This window comes from Rattus rattus, chromosome 1 (genome assembly GCF_011064425.1).
Source record: "Rattus rattus isolate New Zealand chromosome 1, Rrattus_CSIRO_v1, whole genome shotgun sequence".
NCBI classification, from domain to species: Eukaryota; Metazoa; Chordata; class Mammalia; order Rodentia; family Muridae; genus Rattus; species Rattus rattus.
The window spans coordinates 226,617,973-226,641,425 of record NC_046154.1 but is presented as its reverse complement, the minus strand read 5'-3'; the positions used below and the strand labels follow the sequence as shown (position 1 = coordinate 226,641,425).

Sequence of the window (23,453 nt, the reverse complement as noted above, 5' to 3'; positions counted from 1 at the left end):
TGCAAAGTGGAAAAGGGCACACAGAAGGTCGCAGTCCAAAACAGTGGTCAAATTCTGTAGAACTGAACGTACGGGAAAACAAAAAGGAAAACAAAAACAAAAATACAAACAAATAAACAAAAACCCTAAGAAGAAACTTTCTTCTACTGTAGAAGAAAGATCTTTCATCAGAAAGTCTTCAAAACCAAGGCCCGGGGAGATAGCCCAGTCAATAGTGTATGTGGAGCACACTCTTGTAGATTGTTCGAGTTCTTTGGATGCTAATGGATGTGGTGGGTTAGAGGCTCCCATCTTCGGGAGCCATAGTGGTGCCGTATGTCTCTGCTGCTTAGAGTAAGAGGGACATGTGCAATGTGCAGACAATCATGAAACTAGCAATGATTTCAGTCACCACTCACGGACTAGACTTTGTGCCAAGGACTGCATTTGTGCTACCTTATTTAATCCTCACAGTGATTTACAGGACTTGTTTGAAGAACCGTATGACCTCGGTGGGTAGTTTTAGTTCTTCCATTACCAGCCATTTGTTTCACACCTTTGTTAAGTGTTGAAAAAATTTATCTTTATCAAAAAAAAAAATCTAATGATGATACTTGGCTTAAATCTTGAGGAGCCTACATTGAAGGTTCTGTATCATAGCTTCATTTCTGTTGCTGTGATAAAATACCCTGACAAAAAGCAATTTGGACGAGAACAGGGTTACTATGCTCACAATTTCAGGTTGTTCATCATAACAGGGAAGTCAAGGCAGTGATGATTTTAGACAGCTAACCACATCATACCCACACTGACAAGTAAAGACACATGAATGCAACCATGTTTACCTCTTCCATTCACAGACCATCGGGACTCAAATCCAGGGAATGATGCTACCCACAGTGCACAAGGTCAGTGGTTCTCATCTTTCCTAAAGCCACAACCCTTTAATATACTTCCTCATGCTCTGGTGACCCAGAAGCATGGAATTATTTTGTAGCTACTTCACAACTAGTAATTTTGCTTCTGCTTTGAATCATAATACAAACATTTGACATGCAGGAGATCTGACATGCTATCCTTGTGAGGGCTGCAACCCACAGGTTGAGAATCACTGTGGCGGGTTTTTTCATATCAATTAATGTAATCACAAGAATCCCCCAGTGGCATCCCCACAGCCCAACCTGATCCTGATCTAGATAATCCCTCACTGAACTCGCTTCCTATGATGATTCTAGATTATGCAAATCGACAATTAAAAATTAATCATCACAGCCTAGGACTTGGTTTGCTGTGTGTGTGTGTGTGTGTGTGTGTGTGTGTGTGTTTATGTGGGTGCAAAAGGTCAATGTTGGGTGGCTTCCTCTATTGTCTTCTGCCTTAGTTTTAAAGACAAGACAGGATCTCTTACTTAACCCCGAGTTTAATTATTTGGTTAGGCTGACTAACCAGCAAGTTCCAGAGCTCCATCTGTCTTTGTGTGGTGGCGTGCCCTGTGTTTACATGAGTGTTAGGGATCAGAGCTCTGGTCCTTATGAGTGTGCTCCAAGTATATTACTGACTGGGCCATCTCTCTGAGTCTTGGTTTTGAAGACTTTCTGATGAAAGATCTTTCTTCTATACCTGTTTTTGTTTGACTGGTTTAGTGTTTTCATAGTTTGTTTGTTTGTTTTTCCTCATACTTTCAGTTCTACAGAATTATTCTCACCCCAAATGTGTTCCGTTGGATAAACACCCAGAGGTAGGCAATGTAGCCCAGCTTCAACGCTAAACCTAGCCACATTTCTCATTACACCCTCACCTTCATTAAAAGTACGGGCAAAGAGGCATAGGCAGCAGGGCAAACACAAAACCAGGAGAGAAAGCAGCTGGTACTAGAGAGTCTTGTGCCAGGCCCCAGGCCCAGAGGGAGTCGGCTGTGATTACATCGGTAAATAGACAGAGTGGATGACTATGCTGGGCACTGGACCCAGCCAGAAAGGGACAAGGAAAAGAGGATTCTTATAATTACACTAGTGCAGGCTCAGCTCTCATGAGGTTCTCCACAGCAAACTCATCGGTCCCCAGACTGGGTCCTACAGCAGCACCTGTTTCAGCAGAAGCAGTTTGGCAAGCCAAACAAAATGTGATTCACGCAGGCCACCTGTAAAGGAATGTGAAGCTTAACAACCTGTGCGGTGAGCTCCTAATTGTCTAAATTCACTTGGCACCTCCTCGAGGGTGGGTGCTAAGTAAGCAGCATAGAGAGAAAGACCATTTCCTGCTAATAGGGTTTTATCCCCTAACCCATAATTTAACACTATGAGAAATTGGGCTATTGGAAAAACCCAAGCACCATATTTTCACCCACAAACCCATTTTGAGTATCTATATTGGCACTCCCTATCCAGCCTAGTTATAAACATCTTCCTTCCTCGGGCTTTCTCAGCTGCTCCTTCCCTGCTGCATAATTTGGGTTATAATTATTTTCTCATTTTCCCCTCCAACTGGCAGGAGTCTTGGTTGCTTCCGTCGTGTAGATCCTTAAAATGTCACTTTCGCCCTGGCTTATTTTTAAACCCCAGAAAGATGGCCCATCCTCACACCTCTTAGAAAAGTTTTCCTGATGTCTTCCCATGAGTCTCCACTGCGGGATGACAGTAAGGCAAGCCAATAACATCAGACAGCTGTGCATCATTGCAAAGCAAAGGCAGGAAGGTGATCCTGTGCCTTCTGTTACTATTGGAAAACAAAGGTGGGTGATAACTAGAAAAGAACCATGTGGTGAGCGTGTCCCATGAGTCAAGCGCCCATTGGATTTCCACACTGCACTGCCAAAATCAAAGGCTAAATCCACTGTTTGGGGCCTTCAAATGTAAGATGCCTCTGAGACAAAGAGTTTAGTCTGTTTCTGCATCTGTGGCCCCCAAATATTAGTCCATTGTTTATCTCTGAAAATAGATGAAAAAACATTGTGACAAGACTTCACAATAAAATAATGAATATTTTCCCTTTTATTGTCTGACAATGTACCAACTCAAAAGACGTTCAACACTCTCTCAGGTTTTCTTTCTTTTTATGTCAATATGCCTGACCAATGGAACGAAATTACATACTGGAGTACTAACCAGTGTCAGTAATCTGCACTCTGTAAAGTGTCACACTTGTAGAACAACCATGATCTAAAAACAAGAGCAAACAATTTGCAGAGGTTAGCCTTAACATACTTGAGGATGGCTGTTCCTGCACTTAAGTTGAAGCATTAAAAAGAAATTAAAAGAGAACACAAGTAATATCACCAACTCTTTCCTCAAATTTTGTATAAAATTGGGCTTAGAAGATAATTCAGTGGCTAAACACACACTCGAGCACACACACACAGAGCAGGATATGGTAGCATATGAGTCTACCTTAGTATGACTCTTTGGGAAGATGGGAGCCTGAGACAGGAGAATGACCCCGTGTCAAACAAGGTGAAAAGGGAAAAACCAATACCCAAAGCTTATCCCCTGTACCCAAACCCAGGAACAACAATAGCCACACATCTCAGGTCTCAACACACAAAGCCAAAAGCTCACTTTGAAGGGTTTCATGGAATCCAGTGGCCAGACATCAGGGCACTGCCTTCTACTCAATCGATTCTAGTCTCATAGGAAAAAGAGATTAATTACCAAGGGGCTGGAATAGTTTACTTATTGGCAAAACAGTTAAAAATAAACTAATCTTGATCCAGAAAGTTTTTCAATCCTTATATACAAGTTGTTTTTCTTTCTTCTTTTTAAAGTGTTGTTGTGCTTGAACCCAGGGTCTCACACAGGCTAAGCTACGATGTGAACCCTGACATTTTTTTTTTAAAGAAGACAATGTCCCAATCTGTAGGTTGCCAATTTGTCTTATTACCTATGTCTTTTGTCTTAAAGAAGCTTTTCAGTTTCCTGAGGTCCCATTTATCAATGCTTGATCTTAGAGCCTGAGCCATTGGAGTTCTGTTTCGGAAACTCCCATCCCACCCTGTGCCAATGAGTTCGAGGCTCTTTCCCACTCTTCTAATAGATGTACTTTATGTTGAGGTCCTAGATCCACTTGGACTTGAGCTTTGTACAAGATGACAAATATGGGTCTACATGCAGACAGCCAGTTAGACCAGCACCATTTATTGCAGATGCTTTCTTTTTTTCCATTGTATATCTTTGGCTTCATTGTCAAAGATCAAATGTGTGTGAGTGTGTGGCTTTATTTCTGGGTCTTCAATTCTATTCCATTGATCAACCTGTCTGTCTCTGTACTAATACCATGAAGTTTTTATCACTATTACTCTGTACTACAGCTGGAGGTCAGGGATGGTGATTCCCCCAGAAGTTCTTTTATTGTTAAGAATTGTTTTAGCTATCCTGTGTTTTTTGTTTTTCCAGATGTATTTGAGAATTGCATTTTCCATGTATTTGAAGAATTGTGTTGAGATTTTGGTGGGGATTGTGTTGAATCTGTAGATTGCTTTTGGTAGGATGGCCATTTTTATACTGTTAATCATACCAATTCATGAGCATGGGAGATCTCTCCATTTTCTGAAGTCTTTTTCAATATCTTTCTTCAGAAACTTGAAGTTCTTGTCATATAGATCTTTCACTTGTTTGTTTAGAGTTACCCCAAGATATTTTATATCATTTGTGACTATTGTTAAGGGTGTTGTTTCCTTATTTTCTTTCTCAGCCCGTTTATCATTTATATAAAGGAAGGCTACTGATTTGTTTGAGTTAATTTTGTATCCAACCACTTTAAAGGGCTAATATCCAAAATATATAAAGAACTCAAGAAGCTAACCTCCAAAAAACCAAGCAACCCAATCAAAATAATGGCATATAGAGCTAAACAGAGACTTTACCATGGAGGAATCTTGAACGGCTGAGAATCACTTAAAGAAATGTTCAAAGTCCGTAGTCATCAGGGAAATGCAAATCAAAACAAGCCCAAGATTCTACCTTACATCAATTAGAATGGCTAAGATGAAAAACTCAAGTGACAGCACATGTTGACAAGGATGTGGAGAAAGAGAAACATTCCTCCATTGCTAGTGGGATTGCAAACTGGTACAACCATTCTAAAAATTAATCTGAAGGTTCCTCAGAAAATTGGAAATAGGTCTACCTGAAGACCCAGCTATACCACTCTTGGGCATATACCCAAAAGATACCCCACCACACCACAGGGTCATATGCTCCACTATGTTCATAGTGACCTTATCTGTGATAGTCAGAAGCTGGAAACAACCCAGATGTCCCACATGGAAGAATGGATACAGAAAAGGTGGTTCATTTACACAATGGAATACTATTCAGCCATTAAGAATGAGGTCATCATGAATTTTGCAGGAACTAGAAAATATCATCCTGAGTGAGGTAACTCAGAACCAAAAGGACATGCATGGTATGTACTCACTAATAAGTGGATATTAGTCAATAAAGTACACAATACCCAGAATATAATCCGTAGAACTCAAAAAGGTTAACAAGCAGAAGGGCCAAAGTGAAGATGCTTTCATCCCACTTGGGAGGGAGAAGAAAACGATCACAGGAGGCAGAGGGAGGAAGGGATGTGGATGAGAGAGGTGAGGAAAAGGAGAAAAGATGAACAGGTATTGGGCATGGGGGCAGGAGAGAAACTCTGAGGGTCAGCAGAAATACGCAACTTCAAGAGGTAGGAGGTAGGAGGACCCTCTAGAATGTACCAGAGACCTTGGAGGTGAGAGACTCTCAGGACTCAAAAGGAGTGACCTTAGATGAAATGCCCAACAGTGGGGAGATGGAACTTGTAGAGTTCGCCACTAGTCGAAAGACAGGGCATCAAGTGGAGGAGTAAGGTTGCCATCCCACAGTCAAAAGCTCTAACCTAGAAGTGTTCCTATCTAAAAGAACTGCAGGGAAAAAAATGGAGAAGAGACTGAAGGAAAGGAAGTCCAGTGACTGGCCCAACTTGGGATCTATCTCAAGTGGAGGCTCCAAGGACTGACATTATTGCTGATGCTATGGTGTGCTTATAGACAGGAGCCAGCATGGTTGTCCTAGGAGAGGCCCAACAAGCAGCTGACTGAGACAGATGCAGATACTTACACCCAGTCAACAGAGAGAAGCTGGTGACCTCTATGGTTGAATTAGGGAAAAGCTGAAAGAAGCTGAGGAGGGCGACCTCGTAGGAAGACCAGCTGTCTCACCTAACTGGGACTCCTAAGATCTCTCAGACAGTGGGCCACCAACCAGTCAACATACAACACCTGATATGAGTCCCTGACACATATACAGCAGAGGACAGCCTGATCTGGCCTCAGTGAGAAAAGACTCACCTAACCCTTGAGAGACTTGAGGGAGTGGGGAGGCCTGGAGGACGAAAGGGGGTGTCCATCCTCTTGGAGATGGGGAGGAGAAATGGGATGAGGAACTGAGGGAGGGTGCGCCAGGAGGGAGGTAATGACTGGACAGCAAATAATAATTAATAATAATAAAGTTTGTTGTTTTAAAAAAGACTACCTCTTTTCTGTTCTTTTGTCTCAAGAACTAATTTTAACTAAAATTATACATATTGTCATAATTTCATAGATAATAACCACTAGAAACACCACTTAGGTCTGCAACTATTTTTATTAATTTTATTTTTGCATTGTAAAGCACTTTTGGGGCACAATTAGATCTTTTAATTCAATAAGAACCATTTAAACTCCCAAGTTGATTGAACAAAAGAACTATATTAGTTAGGAATTTAGGGGTGTACATCTTGAAAGCCAAACTTGAATTAACTGAGGCAAAGATGTTACGCGAATAGTTAGTATTTTACATTTCAACAACAGCAAGCCCTGGCATACATGTCCATATCCAGCAAGAAGGTGAGACACCCTTCATGCTGGTCACATCAAGGATATGGCTGGAATCCAGACATAAGTAATTCTCCATTTCACAGGTCAGAAGAGTACTGGATAGGCTACTAAATGGACCAAAACTAAAGTAAAAATAAGCACAGATTCTGCAAGTTCACACAATCCTACAAGAAGGTAACATGCAGCGTTGTAAGCTAGCATTAAGGCAGTCTTTAGTGCTTCGGTTTTCTTCCTCCTCTACCCTCCTGATTCCTTTTCCCTTCTGCCTACTAAGACAATAACCAGTCAAACCAATGAATGAATATTTTAAAACTTCAAAATAAAAATGTATCACTCCCTTTCTTAACTAATTTTTTTTCACACGTCCTCCTTACACCTACATTTTCACTGGACAAACTGTCCCTCAGAGCACGCATACAGCATCGCTAGTGTTAATGCTAGAACGGTTTCAGAGTGGCCTATGTTATGGTGAGGGCTTGGGATTGCTTCGGAGTTGCGGGCTCAGCCTCTCCACTATGCGTTTCCGCACTCGGGATTCATCTCCTCGTCTTGCGGGCTCTGGGGTTTGGAAGCACGCTCCTGGTCCTGTCTCTTCTTCAGCTGCTGCATTTTCATGTTTAAATCCAGTAAAGTTCGGGCCAGCTGGTGGTTCTGGAAACGCAGTTCCAGCTAAAAGAAAATAATAATAATAATGATAAGGGATTTTATTAGTTTGCGCTAGAGATCAAATGAAACTGCTCTCCGACCCCACATGAGCGATAAGGAGTGGGTCGGAAAGGGAAATAAGACAGAAAGAAAGATGGGTTTCTCACCTCTCTCTCCCATTCTGACTTTGAGCCTGGCTATTAAAGTAGCTTTTTCTACAAGGTAAAAACCCAGATAAATGAATAGCTTTGGCAATGGCCTTGAAATGAAAACAGAAAGTGCTGATGCACAAAGCTGTCGGCGTGAGAAATACCTATGCACCAACGGCTGTTTCCAAGCAATGGCATGGGACCGCAGTGAAATCCTTTATCTTTATGAGCTGTCTGAGGCACGGGATAACTGCCTGGGGCCACCTGAGTGCTCAGGATCCAGGCCCATTTACTTGATTACTTGTCATTTCAAGTTTTCAGGATTTTAAATGGCCTCCCTGCTGAGTAAAAACATATAATGACACCTCAGAGGCACATGTACAGCTATATGTCCTTATATAATCTAACGCTTTTCACTCTAGAACAAAGCCTGTTATATAGCAAGGCTGATTCATAGCCTCCTCCAATGGGAGTTTACGAGGCCCTTGTGTGTTCAAATAAAATTTTAAAAATTACGTCTCCAAGGACAGGTTGCTTAGAAGGCAGTCCAGCAACAAAGTTTGTTTCCAGCTGTATTATAACCTGAAGCTAAAGATCAATGACTGGCATATTTCTTCAATGGAGTCATGCTTCACGTGGTTTGTAAAATAACTTTTTCTGTGTACCATCCCAATCACCTCGGCAACAGTAGCCCTTGGGATAAGCCAGGGTACTGTCACAGTTAACTGCTAGTCCTGCAGTGGTGATTCTCAATTTGCAAAATAAAATATTGGGCAGAGGTATCTTTTTATTTTCCTCTGGCATTTTTTTTATGTTTTTATTTTTTTTGCAGTTGGAGCCACTTTTGTGGAAGCAAAAATTAGAAATGATAAAGGAGACGGGGATCCAAGGCACCTACTAGACAGAACAAACCACACTGCTGTCACCATAAAAATCCCCTATCATTTACCACAAGACTGCCCTCTGATGCATGCCTCGGACTCTAGAATCCTGCCCTGCTGGGCTAGCTTCATTTCCTAACACTGTCACCTTACTCACTCCTATCACAGGTAGCCAGAGACACCTTGTCAGTCTCCAAGGGAAGGCTGCGCTGAGATGCGCCTCTGTCCGACCCCTCAGATCTAAGATGCTCTTTTCCAATTCTCTTTCCATGGAAAGCATTAAGTGTCAAGAGTTGCTGGAAAGCCTTCTGTAATCACTGCCAGGCACCGTTGCCCCTTAACCACACAGCCATGGCCTTCCATTTACATGCCTCTGATAACACAGAGACTGCATTACACCCGGGCTGCAGTGGGCGAATCTGCTATGTTTTCATGGTTGCATTCTCAGTACGCAGTGCCTGGCCTCCGCGTCCACGGGAGGTTCTCGGTGTCCTTGTTAAAAAGACTGAGGGAATGAAGGGATGAATCAAGGGGGTGATGGATCTCTGTCCTCTTCCTTCTCTGCCAAGCATCAAGGGGTAAAATTACTGATAATGATTCACCCATCTAAGTACAGGATGTGTGATTCACACTTATTTGGGAAATTCAAACACTCGGGGCTTTTACATTTCTTTTATCATAGATCCCTTTGAGAGTCTGATGAAAGCTGCAAAACTTCTCTGAGGGGTGAGAAAACGGACTTTATATACCTAGAAAACTTTAAGTCTAACTCCAGAAATCCAAAGAACTTAGAAATCAATGCCATCCTTTAGGAAGAGTAAGACAATCAGAGCATAGTATACATAACAACATTCATTCACCAATGTCCCTGGATACACTCCATCCTGACTCACGGTGATGCTTCTGCATATCATACATGGGAGCGCATTCCCATAGAGATTAAGCTAATGACCCAGATCAAAACCTACTTCTAATGATGATCCTGAGGTTAAGTATCCACACCTTGGCTTCCTTCTTATGATCAGTCACACGGGTTAGGGAGTTTCTGAAGATGCTGACCAGGGCCTACACGCTAGGAAGACAGCATCTGCTTGTATGTAAAATTCTCAGCTTCCTTTCCAGAGCAAAAGTCTTTTTAATTTTTTTCCTCATGTCTTTCCTTGTGCATATCTGTGTTTGCGTGTGTGAGGGCAAGCTTGCGTGTGCCACAAGTGTTCCTGTGTGGGTGGAAAAGGAATGGGTTTTCTCCTGCCACCGAGTGGGAGCTGGAGATTGAACTCAGGTCTCCGGGCCTGTTCACAGTTCCTCTAAAGTGCCATCTTGCTGGCTCAATTCTCAGTTCTCAAAATTCATATTTGTCCTTCTAGGCACAATCGGCTTCCAAGATCTATAATATAATCTAATAACAACAGTCAATAAAGAGTGTATGTCATGTAATATTGTCTCGTATATCATAATAATCTTATGGTTTTATCTCTACGTTACAGATAAACGAACCAACTCAAGTCTACTAACTCAAAGCTGGAGGGCCAGCAGGGACTCACAGAGCCCATGACTCCCTACTTTCTCTCACCCATAAAACCTTACTGGTCTAAGCCTCCTATTGGTGAAGCGACTTGTTGGAAAGTTAAGGGTAAAGGTGCCTCCGAGCTTGTCCAGCTTGACCTCCATATGAGCCAGCAAGAGGTCGGGGGAGGGATGACGGAGACCAGCTCAGTAGCATAGAAGTTTAGTTCAGCCAAGCCTAGGCGTTCCAGTGTGGCGTCCAGAACCACAGCACTGACCTCCTGGTGCGCAGTGAGGCGGTCTTACCAGGCAATGTGATGGCTTTACTCAGGCTCACCATTTTGAGCACACACACCATTAGATCAAGCATTATGGATTCCTTATCAAATTCAGGTCATTTAATATGGTTAGATTGGATTTGCTCTCATGTTGCCCTTCTCAAAGCCAGAAATGAACTCAATCACTAGCTGAGGTTTCTATTCTGAAGAAGTGATTAGTTGCGCCGCATTCATATGCGTCGCGATTTTAAAGTCTGGGTTCTTTATACTTTTGTCCTTTTTAAATTGTCGATTTTACTTTTTTTTTTTTCATTAAAAAAAAGTGATCTATGCACACTCCTCCCTATTGAACAGCCAGTTGATTTCTAAATTCTTAGCAAAGAATAAAATAAAAATAATTGGCATGGCTTAGTTTCTCATACAATCATTCTATCCATCTTGGTTGTCCGTTCGATTGAAATTTCTGTCTCTGCATGCTAAACATAGATATAATAAGAGTTTGCTATGAGGAAGCTTCTAGAAGATAGAAAACTACAGAAACAGACTGGGGAGGGGCTTCTGGAGTCTGGGCCAGTCAATGGACTGTAGGCCAAGCCCTGATCACTGGAGCTGCGACCCAAGGAGGCCTCAACACCGAGTCCAGAGGAAATCAGGCACCCAAGAGTCATCTCCCTCCCCGGCATCAACCCCACCCTGGTGGTCCTCCTATGAGCTACAGCTTCGAAGTCACGGAGTCCTGAGCGCGAGTCCCGCTGCTCAGCCCGCGCTCACCAGCTCCGCGCGCAGCCGGGCCAGGGCGCACTCCATGCGCGCCCGGCTCCGCTCCTCCCTGCGCTGCCGCCGCGGCCGCCGCCACTGCCGCCACAGCCTCCCCGCGCGCGCCTGGCACGCCCGCGTGCCGCCGCCCGCTGGAAGGCGCGCTCCAGCTGTCTCCGGAGGTGCTCCAGCACCGGGCTGGACGCCCGGACATGCTCTGGTGCCTCGATGCGCCAAGTGCCGCAAGGCATGCGGTGCACCGGGTGGAAAGCTGGGGACCACAGCGTAGCCCTTCCAGAGACTCCGTAGAGTCCCCGGGTCATTCTCTGTCTGCAGTGGCTGTAGTCACCCAAACCCATCGTGGTCCTTTTCTGCAGAGCTCCGACTGGAGATTTGATTGCAAGTTGGGGCTTTTCAAGGCCGATCGGGGCGGGGGCGGGGGCAGTTAACGGAACAGGCAGGACCCTGGAAGTGGACGCTGTTACTGCTGGGCCACTCAGAGCGCTGCTCTGCTCCTTGTCCATCTCCTCTGTCTTCTCCTCCTCATAGCAACAAGGCAGGGAGGCCTTGTGATTAGAAGTTCTGACTGGATTTTTTTCCCCCAGCCTTTAGAACTGGGGCTTTGAGAATGCATGGAGATTGGAACAGTCAATCCATGCAAATAAAAAACGGAGGAACTAGCTGAGGATTCACAACGCAAAAAAAAAAAAAAAAAAAAAAAAAAAAAGTACTGTTCGACACAAAGCTTCCCAGTTGCCTGTTTCTTAGTGCTGTGCACTTTTGAAATAGTTTCTGACTTTTTATGCTTTCAACACCGTGCCACGTGTGGTAGAATCTAGACACCCTTCGATCCGATACGCAAGTATTATACACAGTCCACAGTGAGAAGTTCGGTCCGGTTTGCAAGCCACAATAGTCTTTCTAATTATCTTTCTGTGATCCCAGTAGCCCAGAGTTCTGAAACTCAGTGCTCCTCTTTAACTCTGATGACTTCTTAACGAGTCCACATATGAAAGGGTTAAAATGAAAAATCAACACGGCCCCTTATTCCAAAGTGTTCGATTGTATAATTCCCAGTCCAATGTAATCATGAGCTAATAATGATTATCCGTGTCATATAAAGTATATTTAATGCCTCTTTTGGAGCTGATTGAATGTTCCTTTATAGGAACCAACAGTCAAAACTTCTGTGGTCATTGGAAGAAGAAACAACAGTGACAGAAACAAACACATAGTACTCAACCCCAAGGAGCTGATGGTGCATCTCTGAAAGACTGGTCCATCGCCTGAAGTGTCAATAGTAGGCATAAAAGATAACAAGAGGGCATTTATCTTATACTATATGCCTTATAGTATGCCATGAATTACTATAGTTCTATTGTATGTTAGCCACTTCACCTATTAACCTATATAATCTTTACACAACCCTGTGAAATATATGCTATTATTTTCCATATTTTCCAAATGAGGAAAGTGAGGGGGGAAAGTCCACATGCATACCCACCAAAGAGTCACTCAAACCCCAGTGGTCTGCTCACAATTCATACCTAGGAAGCCTGGCTTGTCCATGCCAATCACAGAGATACACTCTCCTCCCAAAGAGAGTAAATCGCATTCATGAGCAAGAGCTCAGACCCTGTGGGCTTGTTAAATTCAGCTCTTTTGAAATGGCCTCAGTCTTCACTGGGTAAGGAACACAGGCTACCCAGCCTCTGCAGATAATTGCCAAGGTCAGTGCCTGATAGTTTGCAACTTAAATATGGTCATCTCTTATCTTTGTGTCAAGAGACTCTTAAAAAAAACATTTAAGGTGTAGTCTATTAGTAGAAAGTGAGAAATCTAAGGGCTGGGAACTGGCCGACTGAGAAAAATGCTTGCCAAACAAGAATGAAGACTTAAGTTTGTGTTACCAGAACACATGGGAAAAGTCAAATGGTAAAGTCCAGGCAGCAGTGCCTGTAATCTCGGCACTGAGGAGGCAGAGAAAGACTGGTGGAGCTTGGTGGCCAGCCAGTCTCAGTGAGCTCCAGGCTCGATGAAGCCATTTCTCAAAAACTAAGAGCAGGACTGAGAGACATCAACACAGAGCTCGACTTTCACGTGCGTATGCGCACACAGAACAGGGGGTAGGGCATAGGGAGGCAGGAATGAGAGAGGGAGCGAGTAAGGGAAAGAAAAGAAGAAAGAAGGAAAGATTGAGAAAGGAAAAGAATAAGAGCACAATAACATGGATGGGCAACGGTTCCTCAGTTAAAGCCCTTACCAAAGAAGCAGTAAGATCGGAGTTTGGATCAGAAGAACCCACACAAATGTCAGATGAGTGTGGCCTGCAACTTGAATCCACCCTGGAAAGGCCGAAACGGTGGGATCCCCAGAGAAAGTGGGCTAGTGAAACTAAGTATATAGGAAAACTTTGAGCCTAGTTAAAAATGGCTCTGCCTCAAAGTATACCGTAGAAGAGCAGGATTCCTACCATCAACTCAGCCTCCACATACAGGAACACCCACACCTACTTGCAAAATACCACACACACACACACACACACACACACACACACACACACACACACACACACACACATGCACAGTGGGGGGGGGGATATTTATTATTATTCCTCAGTTCCTAAGTGAATGAGTTTGGAGATGATCTGGACCGCAGTCCAGCCCTGCTATCCCATGCAAAGGGACCGTCCATGTGTGAGGTAGGAAAATAAAGAGACAGACACAGAGAAAAGAGCCGATCAGACCAGCCTGGCACAGAAACAAGCACGGAATATTAATGAAGTATCCCGAGTGATTCCAAAATGACAAGGTAGATCTTCCTGAAAAGAACAGAGTATCATCCCGTAAACAAAAGAGCAACTCCTGTCTCTGTAGTGTGCTTCTTCAATGCACTCATACAAAGAGGGTCACATGGCTCATTGCTAGGTCTTGCCACATCATCAGTCTCAAGTGTGGCAAGCTGATAGCTGACTTTCTCGAAGTATCTTATGCCTGGGGTAATACAGTCAGCAGGTAAGGACATGGTAGGAGTGGGGTTTCCTTTCACATCTACCAAAGGTCATGTGATTTCCCTTCTGTTACACGAAGCTACAGATACTTGCTACAACAGTGCTGGTTCTGTAGAGCGCTGTCACAGAAAGAGGAGATCTTCCATTGCCATCATGTTTCTGCCCTTACATTTTAAGACCGCTTCTCTGTGTCCTTTCAGACACCAAGGAGGGTTTGCATCACACATCGGGCTTCCATTTTATGCATAAAGCAGAGAATTATTTACACTGAACCCTAACACCATCTCAGAAACCCTGCAAGGAAATCGGTCAGTTACCAATATCATCAACGATCTACTGGCAAATGATGACTAAAATAATGAGCGGAGCTCACACCTACATCGTTCAAATAGCACAGCTACAGCAAGCCATGTCCACCTGGTCACCGTTCCGTGGGAAATCTTCATCCTTATTCCTTCATGCGTTCCCTATCTGTGCCTTGGGAGGCTCCAGTCTAAGGTCACGCTTTCAGCCATCCTCTGTGACAATTACTTTTTCAAGCAATAGGCTCTGTGTGTTCCCTCTGCAAGTAGAGTGCCCTTGAGCCCTCCTTGCAAAAAGAAACAAGTATTTCTCCAGGCTTCTGACATGAGAGAATTTTCCCTATAAGCCTTAAAATAAATATTTGTCCTATTTTCATGAACAGTTTAATAGTTTGGCCCATTCAAAACTCCGTGGTGAGCATGGACTATTCATTTTCTGGTTAACTAGTGGCTAGCAAACATTCTTTGCTTGTGGAATGTCCAAAAGCCATTCACTGTCTTCTTTACTTAGTTTCCCAGGATTCTGAGAGCAAAGGCTTCTCAGCCCTATCTCTTGCTGGCCATGTGACTTTGTATAAACTCTGGGTTTATTTGTTTACAAGTAAGATAAGGGACAAGAGCTGAAGGGTCTCCTTTCTCAGTTTTCCAGTAAAGTAACAGAAGCCTCCAGCAAGGCACTGGACAGTGCTCAGAACAACTCATGGAAAACCACAAGACCTCTACTTCTACAGGTTTTCTTTCCAAATAAAGACAAGGCAAGAGATATAATCATGCAAAACTGCAGATGGAGATAGGCAAACTAGTTACCCCAATGAGTGGTCTCAGATTCTCTGGAATCTGTGAACCAGAGGTATCTCACATTTACATGCTAAAAGGCTTATAGAAAAAAAAGAAGATTCGCCAAAAGGAAAACATATTGCCAACACCACATACAGAACAGAAATGTCGGGCTCTTCCATTTCTTTTCTTTTTTTTTTTTTAATAGTTCTTTTTTTTTTTTCTCCATCTTTATTAAATTGGGTATTTCTTATTTACATTTCAATTGTTATTACCTTTCCCGGTTTCTGGGCCAACATCCCCCTAACCCCTCCCCCTCCCCTTCGCTATGGGTGTTCCCCTCCCCATCCTCCCCCCATTACTGCCCTCCCCACAACAATCCTGTTCACTGGGTGTTCAGTTTTGGCAGGACCAAGGGCTTCCCCTTCCACTGGTGCTCTTACTAGGCTATTCATTGTTACCTATGAAGTTTGAGACCAGGGTCAGTCCATGTATGGTCTTTGGGTAGTGGCTTAGTCTCTGGAAGTTCTGGTTGCATGGCACTGTTGTTCATAAGTGGTCTCAGGCCCCTTCAAGCTCTTGCAGTCCTTTGAAGGTTCCTTCAACGTTGGTCCCCTTATCAGTTGTGGTTTATTGATGGCGTTTGACTATATATTTGCTGTATTCAGGGTGTGTCTCTCAGGAGAGATCTAAATCCGGTACCTGTCGGCCTGCACTCCTTTGCTTCATCCATCTTATCTAATTTGGTGGCTGTATATGTATGGGACACATGTGGGGCAGGCTCTGAATGGGTGTTCCTTCTGACTCTGTTCTAAACTTTGCCTCACTATTGCCTCCTAAGAGTATTCTTGTTCCCCTTTTAAAGAAGGAGTGAATTATTCACATTTTGGTCATCCTTCTTGAGTTTCACATGTTCTGTGCATCTAGGGTAATTTGAGCATTTGGACTAACTATAACTTGTCCTTCCTTTAAGTTCATCAAAAATGACAAAACCTATGCTGCTACTCAGCTGAGCTCACAAACCTCTCTCTGGGAATCCCTGTAGCTGTTCATTACAGTTGTTTTTGTTGATATTTTCAGTGCCACGCCATGCACATACTAGTAAATATTCTACCACTGAGCTGTATTCCATGTCTGGTTTTTAAAAACAAGTCTCACTATGTAGTCTAGGCTGGTCTTGACTTTATCCTGTAACCCAGGCTATAATATATATATATATATATATATGTGTGTGTGTGTGTGTGTGTGTGTGTGTGTGTGTGTGTGTGTGTGTATTTCTTGTTTCTATACCTTCTCAAAACCTTGGTAACTCAACATGCACCACAGAGATAATACCTATTGTGTCTAAAAACATGACTTTAACCCCAGCACTTGGGAGGTAGACGCAGGTGGATCTCTATGAGTTGGGGGCCAGTCTTGTCTATATAGTGAGTTCCAGGATAGCCAGAGCTACATAATGAGACCTTGTCTTAAACAGATGAATAATAGATAGATAGATAGATAGATAGATAGATAGATAGATAGATAGATAGATGAATAAATAAACAAAATGACTAAAACAACTTCAGAGAACCACTAGCAGGAAGCTTCAGAGAAGTTTGGCCTCACCAAGACCATCCTCTGGAAGGACAGACAGGTATTTAAAGCAAGAGAGTTCAAACTGTGACCATTTGCAGAGGTAGGCATCCTAGAGGCCCAAATGCTGAGCTGTTCAGTGAGTCAATAGCCTATTGCTCCCTACTTTTTCTCCCATTGTCAAATATAAGCCTTTTATTTTTCTAAGATTTATTATGACTGTTTTGCCTGCATGTATGCATATGTACCATGTATGCCTGGTGCCCACGGTGATCAGAGTAGACCAACATGGCCCCTGGAACTGGAGTTGTCTATGATTATGAGCCAATCTGCAAATGCTGGGAACTGAACCCAAAGCAACAAGTATTCTCAAACACCGAGCAATCTATAGACCTCAAGAGAATTCTTTAATTTCCTCGGTATTTTCAATAGTTTCTGAGTTATCTGTGGGGTGGTCCAGCTTGTGTGGAATTTAATGTGTCCCTCATTAAATCCAGATCCCATTTTAGGTCAAAATGTATGCTAATGAAAGCCACTTGAGCTCTGATGTATCAAAGTGTTCCTGGAATATGTTTTGAGACTCTTTCACCAATTTTTTTGTAGCTCTTATTCCCAACCTTCAATTTAAGAATGCACACAACTTTCAGCAAAACGAACTCATTAGGAATAAACTGACTGTCAGAGAGGTAGATTCGTCTGTCGCCACCCCTGTGTTCCTACTTGATTCCCTACAGTGAAGGCCAGCTGAGAGCATGTGAGGGTTGGATTGGGCATTTTTGAAGACAGTATCACAGGCTTCCTCTGATATTTTGAAACATGACTGAGGGAGTCAGAGATAAGCAATTCAGAGAATTAAGGTGCCCATCTAAAAATAAAGCTTCAAGCTCTTTAATAGCATGCTCCACCAATGGAATTATTAAAGCTTCATTTCAGTAACTCCCAGAGGTTAGCTGAGATCCCAGATCACCTTACTAAGCCTTGTCAAATTTCTAAGTTTCATTTCAATATCAAACTTGATTTTCAAATCTGTGTTTTCTTTAAACCAAAACTCATGACAGACTTCTGGATTTCCAATCATCCATCAGAGTGGTTGCAGTGTGAGATTGAGGTACTGGCTGCAGGGAAAATGTCAGTTTGTACCTGGACATTCTTCCCAAAGGGCCTTGTAAAGATAACATGGTTTATGGGACTGGAAAGATGGCTCAAAGCTTTCAGCACCCATATGGCAGCTCATAACCATCTGTACCTTCAATTCCAGGGGATCCAACATCCTCATACAGATGTAAATCCAGAAAAAAAAACAATGCACATTAAAAATAAAAAAGGAATAATTTTTAAATTGTTAAAAAAAATATAAGATGGTTTAAAAACAATATTGGTGTAAATTCAATCAAAACCCATGACTGCTATAGAGTGGAAACACTGCACCATACAGTCATACAGTCTGTCCTGTGTGGTTCTCTGTTATCTCTGAACATAAGGCAAGGCATTGTAGGAGGTTCACTGAACGTCAAAAGTGTCACTGCTTCATGCCCAGTGAAAAGTCACAATACATTCAGTTCCCATTCCTCACTCTTCTGCTATTACATTGTCAAGGTCTATAGTGATCAATAGAGAAAAAAAAGAACTCTTTTCCTCTGCTGTTTTTAATGCAACTAATTCCTTCATTGCAGGCACAGATTGTGCCAACTATGTAAGTTTGAGAAAGCGCAGACTGTGTGAATAGTTTGGGGAATGATTCTCCAAAAGTCTAGTTTTTTTAAACCTTCACTTTGGAGGGGGGAGGAGCTTTGAATGCAGCACAGGTCTGACCATAACAATATTCTATATCCAGTGTTGTTACTCACTATGAGAAGAAAATATTCTAGGCAAGATTTCTGCAGCCACTTCATAAGGTAGAAAGCCTCCAAGTTCCTATCTCAGGTTCTGAGTCGAGTTACCTCACCAACATAGCTGGCTGCACCAATGGCCTCTGATAATGGGAAAGAACTGAGCGTCTCTCATCTGCCAAAGCATCACTTCCCAGGGGGCAGCTCTCAGATCTCCAGTGTTTTAGGGCAGGAGGTGTTAACTGCTGTGGCCTCAAAGAGCCTCCTCAAGCCCTCTTCAGCAGAATGTCCCCAGCACTCCAACCATGCTCAAGAGTTATCAGGGCTAAAGAAACCCGGGGTCTAATCATTCTTACGTACACATCCAGAAGCATGAGAATTTCAAATAAAGACTTTAAGAGACTAGATGTTCTTTCTCTTCAAAGGATAAGGTAAAACATTATCCCACTGGCCACCCATTTTGTACTGGAGTTCTGAACATTATTGTTTGTTCCATGGACATGTTCAGAAGCTCTGTATGTATGTATGTATGTATGCATGTATGTATTTATGTTTTCTCAGTTTCAGTGTTCTGGTTATATCTTCATTTGATTCTTTTGTTTCCTGTGCCTGCTGTAAATTGTTCGTATTTTATTAAAACCACATATTTCCAGGATCGCTTTGCCTCTCTAAGAATTATCCTCTCAGCCTCCCCCAACAACTTCATAGGTATCTGCTTCAATCATGAGAAATAAATTAACCCGACTGTTCTTTGTTTCTTGAAGCCACTGGAAAATGATCACAGAGGTCTCAACTTGTCTAGCACATGGTAAATAGTGTTTGATCCAGTGGTTCATCTTCTAAATTGTTTTTCTACACCTTTCCATCCTTTCTGAGCATCTTGTGGGTTCTGTAGGAATCAGAAGACCAAAATAGACTGTGCATGTGGAAGTCATACAGAGTCAGCATCTTTGCCCTCCTTCTAGGCAGGACCAGCCCTCCCCTGACCTGGCTGGATTAGGGACGCATTACCCTTTGCTGTGAGGGCCACAGGATTTTCTATAACTACTGCTGGTGAGTCTTCCTCTTCACCGGGGATACTGCTATCTCCTTTCCACAATTCAAAGAAATTCAAAATAGTATTATTTTTATATACAAGAAATATGAATTGAGTAACCATAAAGACAGGTTACTGAATACTGTGTTTTCTAGCATCACAAAGAATTGTACCCCCCGCCCCAAAATCCTAGTATCTCTCAGTCTTAGGATACCAAGAGAAACTGAGTCAGGTCTGACAACTGGGATATGGGTAAAGGGTGCTGGGGGGGGTGGTTAGTTACTATTCCAATGAGTTAGACAACCATCATAAACTTCCGGTGGCAACATGGAACCAATATAATTATTTCTATCCTGTCTTCTAAGTAGATATGATGGGTTGTATTGATTTTCATAATGTGACCTGTTTCTCCAAAAGAAACAGGTTTTTCACTTGGTTGATTTCAGGGTAGGAGGTAGAGCTTGCATTCAGGAATATGCTATGGGAAAAAGGGTGATGTGTTATTTGCCAGCAAAAATCATAAGTGAAAAAAAGAAAAAGGGAAGTAGGTGCTGCCAATCAGCCTACTACACACCAGTCAGTTCCTGTATCTTGGGTCCTAGGATGAAAAGATCATGGAACAGAGAAAAAGCTGGCTTATCAAGGGCATATAGTTAGAAAGAAAAATAATGACTAGAAGGTTTTTATTTTAAATCACTCATGTCTGATTCTCCTTCTGATCTATACCCTCTCCCTAGTAGTAAAATATAGAGGTAACCATCAGAAGACTAGAAGGCCTGTGAACTAAAATCTAAACCAAAAGTTACTGTGAAGACATGTGCCCAAGTAAATTGCCTCAGACAATGAAAATCTACTTTTGAAAGATATAAAAAATAAAGATTCTTTTAGCTGTCCAAACATTCGCGCACATTTGCTCTTTTATCAGATTGAATTGTTGGGTGTAATAAAATGTAAATAACATGAATGGGGAGAATATATAAAATCTCCTATGTATGGTGCTGTTTAATGTTAGGCTGCCAGGTTACAGTCTGAAAAGATCATCACAGTGTCCTCTCTGCATCAGGCGGAAAAAGACTTCCTTTAAGGCAGTTTTGATTATTTATTGCATTTCTCTGCTCTTTATCTTGAAGATGCTTCAGTTCTAGCCCTCTGAGATTCGACAAAACCTGATGTCCTAGAAGTGTGGAGATTAAAAGACATACAGTCTTTTTTAAAAAAAAGGTTTTTTATGCACTGTGGGAGCCAAGAATTTTGGAAAATAGAATAAATGTCAAATTTATCTAAACAACTTCGATAGCCACTCCAATGAATATATTTCTAGTTTAACACACTCAAATTCTCCACTGCCTATTTTCTTCAGAGATTTCAATTCTGAAATTTCTATATATTCTGGCAAAAGATATCTGCTAGAGAATATCATCGCCCTATATCTGTCACCAATAAGCGTATACTTGCAGAACTGATCATGGCAGGATGCACAGTTAGTTCTAAGAACCCAAGCAGAGAAGGACGTGGACAAATCCAATCTATTTACAATCTGTGATGTATATTCCAGAACAATCTGTCCCTTTAAAACATTTGCTTGCTGAAATGAGCTTATCTGTCTGTCTGTTTGTTTGTTTGGCACATTGGTGTTTTGCCTATGACCTTGTCAGATCTTTTCTTAGACTTCCAGGTAGCTGTGAGCTGCTGTGTGGGTACAGTCCTCTGGAAGAGCATTCAGTGTTCTTACCAGCTGAGCCTTCTCTCCAGCCCCATTTTAATCTTTTTATTACATGTATTTATTTGTTTTATATATGGAGTGTATGTGCCTGAGCATGTGTGTGAAGTTCAAAAAACTTGTGGGAGTTAATTCTCTCCTTCTACAATGAGCGTCACTGTATTTACTACTGCTGTGTTCATGGGTTTGGAAAGACTTTGAAGGTCAAACTCAAACCATCAGGCTTGTCAGCAAGCACCTTTAGGCACTGAGCCATCTCTCTGGCCTTGAATTAAATCTTTAAACATGGTGGGTGGCAGAACATTCATAGTATTTGTAGAAAGGTGCCTTTTTAAGAGATCCCACAATGACTTCTGCCTGGGCATGGTAACTCCATCCCAATATCGAATGTCATAGGGGATAGGCCAGGAGGTCACTTCCAAGACAATGAGCTTTACTGTATTCACTCTTGCTGTGTTCATGAGTTTGAAAGGAAACCTGCTGTCATCCCTTGTAGAAAGGACCAAAGGGAGAGCCTGACCAGCAAACAAGCAAGAGGATTAAGCTCCCATCCTAATAGTGTACAAGGAATGAAATCCTGACTCCCCTAGGAAAGTGGCTGGCGCTCCTTTCTCAAAGGTGCATTGAGCTAGTGCTATTATTTGAGAAGTTTGTAAAAATCTGGGGAGGTCAGGCCTCACTGAAGGAAGCAGATCACTAGAAGAATCCTTGGGATTCTCTTGTCCTCAGTCCCTTCCTGGTTTGCTCTCTTCTTCCTGTGTATCAGAAGGTAAGTAAGCTTCCCGGTCACATGCTCCTGACACCACAGCCTATGGGGCCAAGTGACTATGGGCTGAACCATTGAAGACCAACTAATTCTTTCTCCCTCAGGTTGTTCTTGTGAAGAATTTTGGTCATATGGACAGAGAGCTAATGTGCCCATTGTCTTCAGCCCCATTGCTAAGCTGTCTTGGCCCCAGCCTGGGTCCACAGTTCCTCATAAACATGTTCTCTTCAGCTTGGTCATCTTCTACTCTTGCTCAATAATCCTTAAACTGGTTATTCACTGGACACTTGTAATCTCTCATCTAAGTTGATCTTAACTCTAACCAGAACCCTCCTCCTTTCCTCATACCCCCATTCTCATCATTCTAAGGGACCTTTATTTTAACTTCACTGACACAACAGCTAACAACTGTCAACACACTTCTGCACTTACTACATACAAACTTTTGCCCCAAGTCCTTTCCTTGAAATCCACGTGCCCGTTCTATAAGGTAAATAGCAAAATTAACACTTGTCTAAGAGGCAAGCAAGGCAGAGAAGTTATGTTAAGTTCTGAAAGTCATGGAGTCAGGAGTTGCACTCCATCCCTGTTCACATTACAAGTCTGGTTCATTAATGCAATAATCTGGTGGGATTATCCTCAATTGATCTTTTCCATGTCAAGTTCAGTGTCATAACCTATTATCATATTTTGCCACCAAGCCCAAAGGAGTAAGGTACAACCACATTTATGAAAGAGCCTTATCTTTACTCTTTTGAGCCAAGAGCAGAAGAAAATGGATGACATTGTCATAAAAAGATGCAACATGCTAGAAAAATAAAATCAACCAAATATTTTTTAAAAGGGACCGCTGTTCTCCTGCTGACTGTGAAGAACAAGGGGGCTACTGTTGCTATGTATAGATGGCTGCAGATGCACAGTTGAGTGAGAGGGACATGGCAGGCTTCAATGACAACCCCTATCCCCATAACCTCTCCAGACATAGGAACAGCCTAGACTGGATCTCATCAAAGAGAACTCTTTAAATGTAGAGGGATGCTGGAGCAGTGGGGTGGGAGTGGGTAGGGGGACACCCTCGTAGAGGTCAAGGGGAGGGGGAAGAGGGCGAATGGGATGGGGGGTGGAGGAGTAACCAGGAAGGGGGATATCATTTGAGATATAAATAAATAAATAATTAACAAAAAATTAAATTAAAAAAATATTGTGAAGGGAATGCTGAAATGTAGCTCTTCACAACTGATGGCTACTGGCAGGGGTGTGAAAAGGAAGGGTTAGTTCTATGTAAGAGGCTGGCCACTAAGACTTTCTCATGTTCCAATGAGTATATAGATAACACAAATTGGACTTGGTTTTACTTTTTTTAAATATATTTTTATTCTTACTTTTTTTCACGGGGATTTGGG

The 23,453-nt window shown here is 42.5% G+C and overlaps 1 protein-coding gene across 1 annotated transcript; it reads right to left on the bottom strand.

Moving 5' to 3' along the window:
- Nucleotides 1-6,568: 6,568 nt before the first annotated feature.
- Aard (alanine and arginine rich domain containing protein) lies at nucleotides 6,569-11,625 on the bottom strand. Its single transcript, XM_032890843.1, is given in 4 exon segments — nucleotides 6,569-7,489; nucleotides 11,051-11,110; nucleotides 11,112-11,150; nucleotides 11,152-11,625. Coding segments are annotated over 4 exon segments (663 nt in total). The 5' UTR covers nucleotides 11,560-11,625; the 3' UTR covers nucleotides 6,569-7,333.
- Between the last annotated feature and the right edge of the window lie 11,828 nt (nucleotides 11,626-23,453).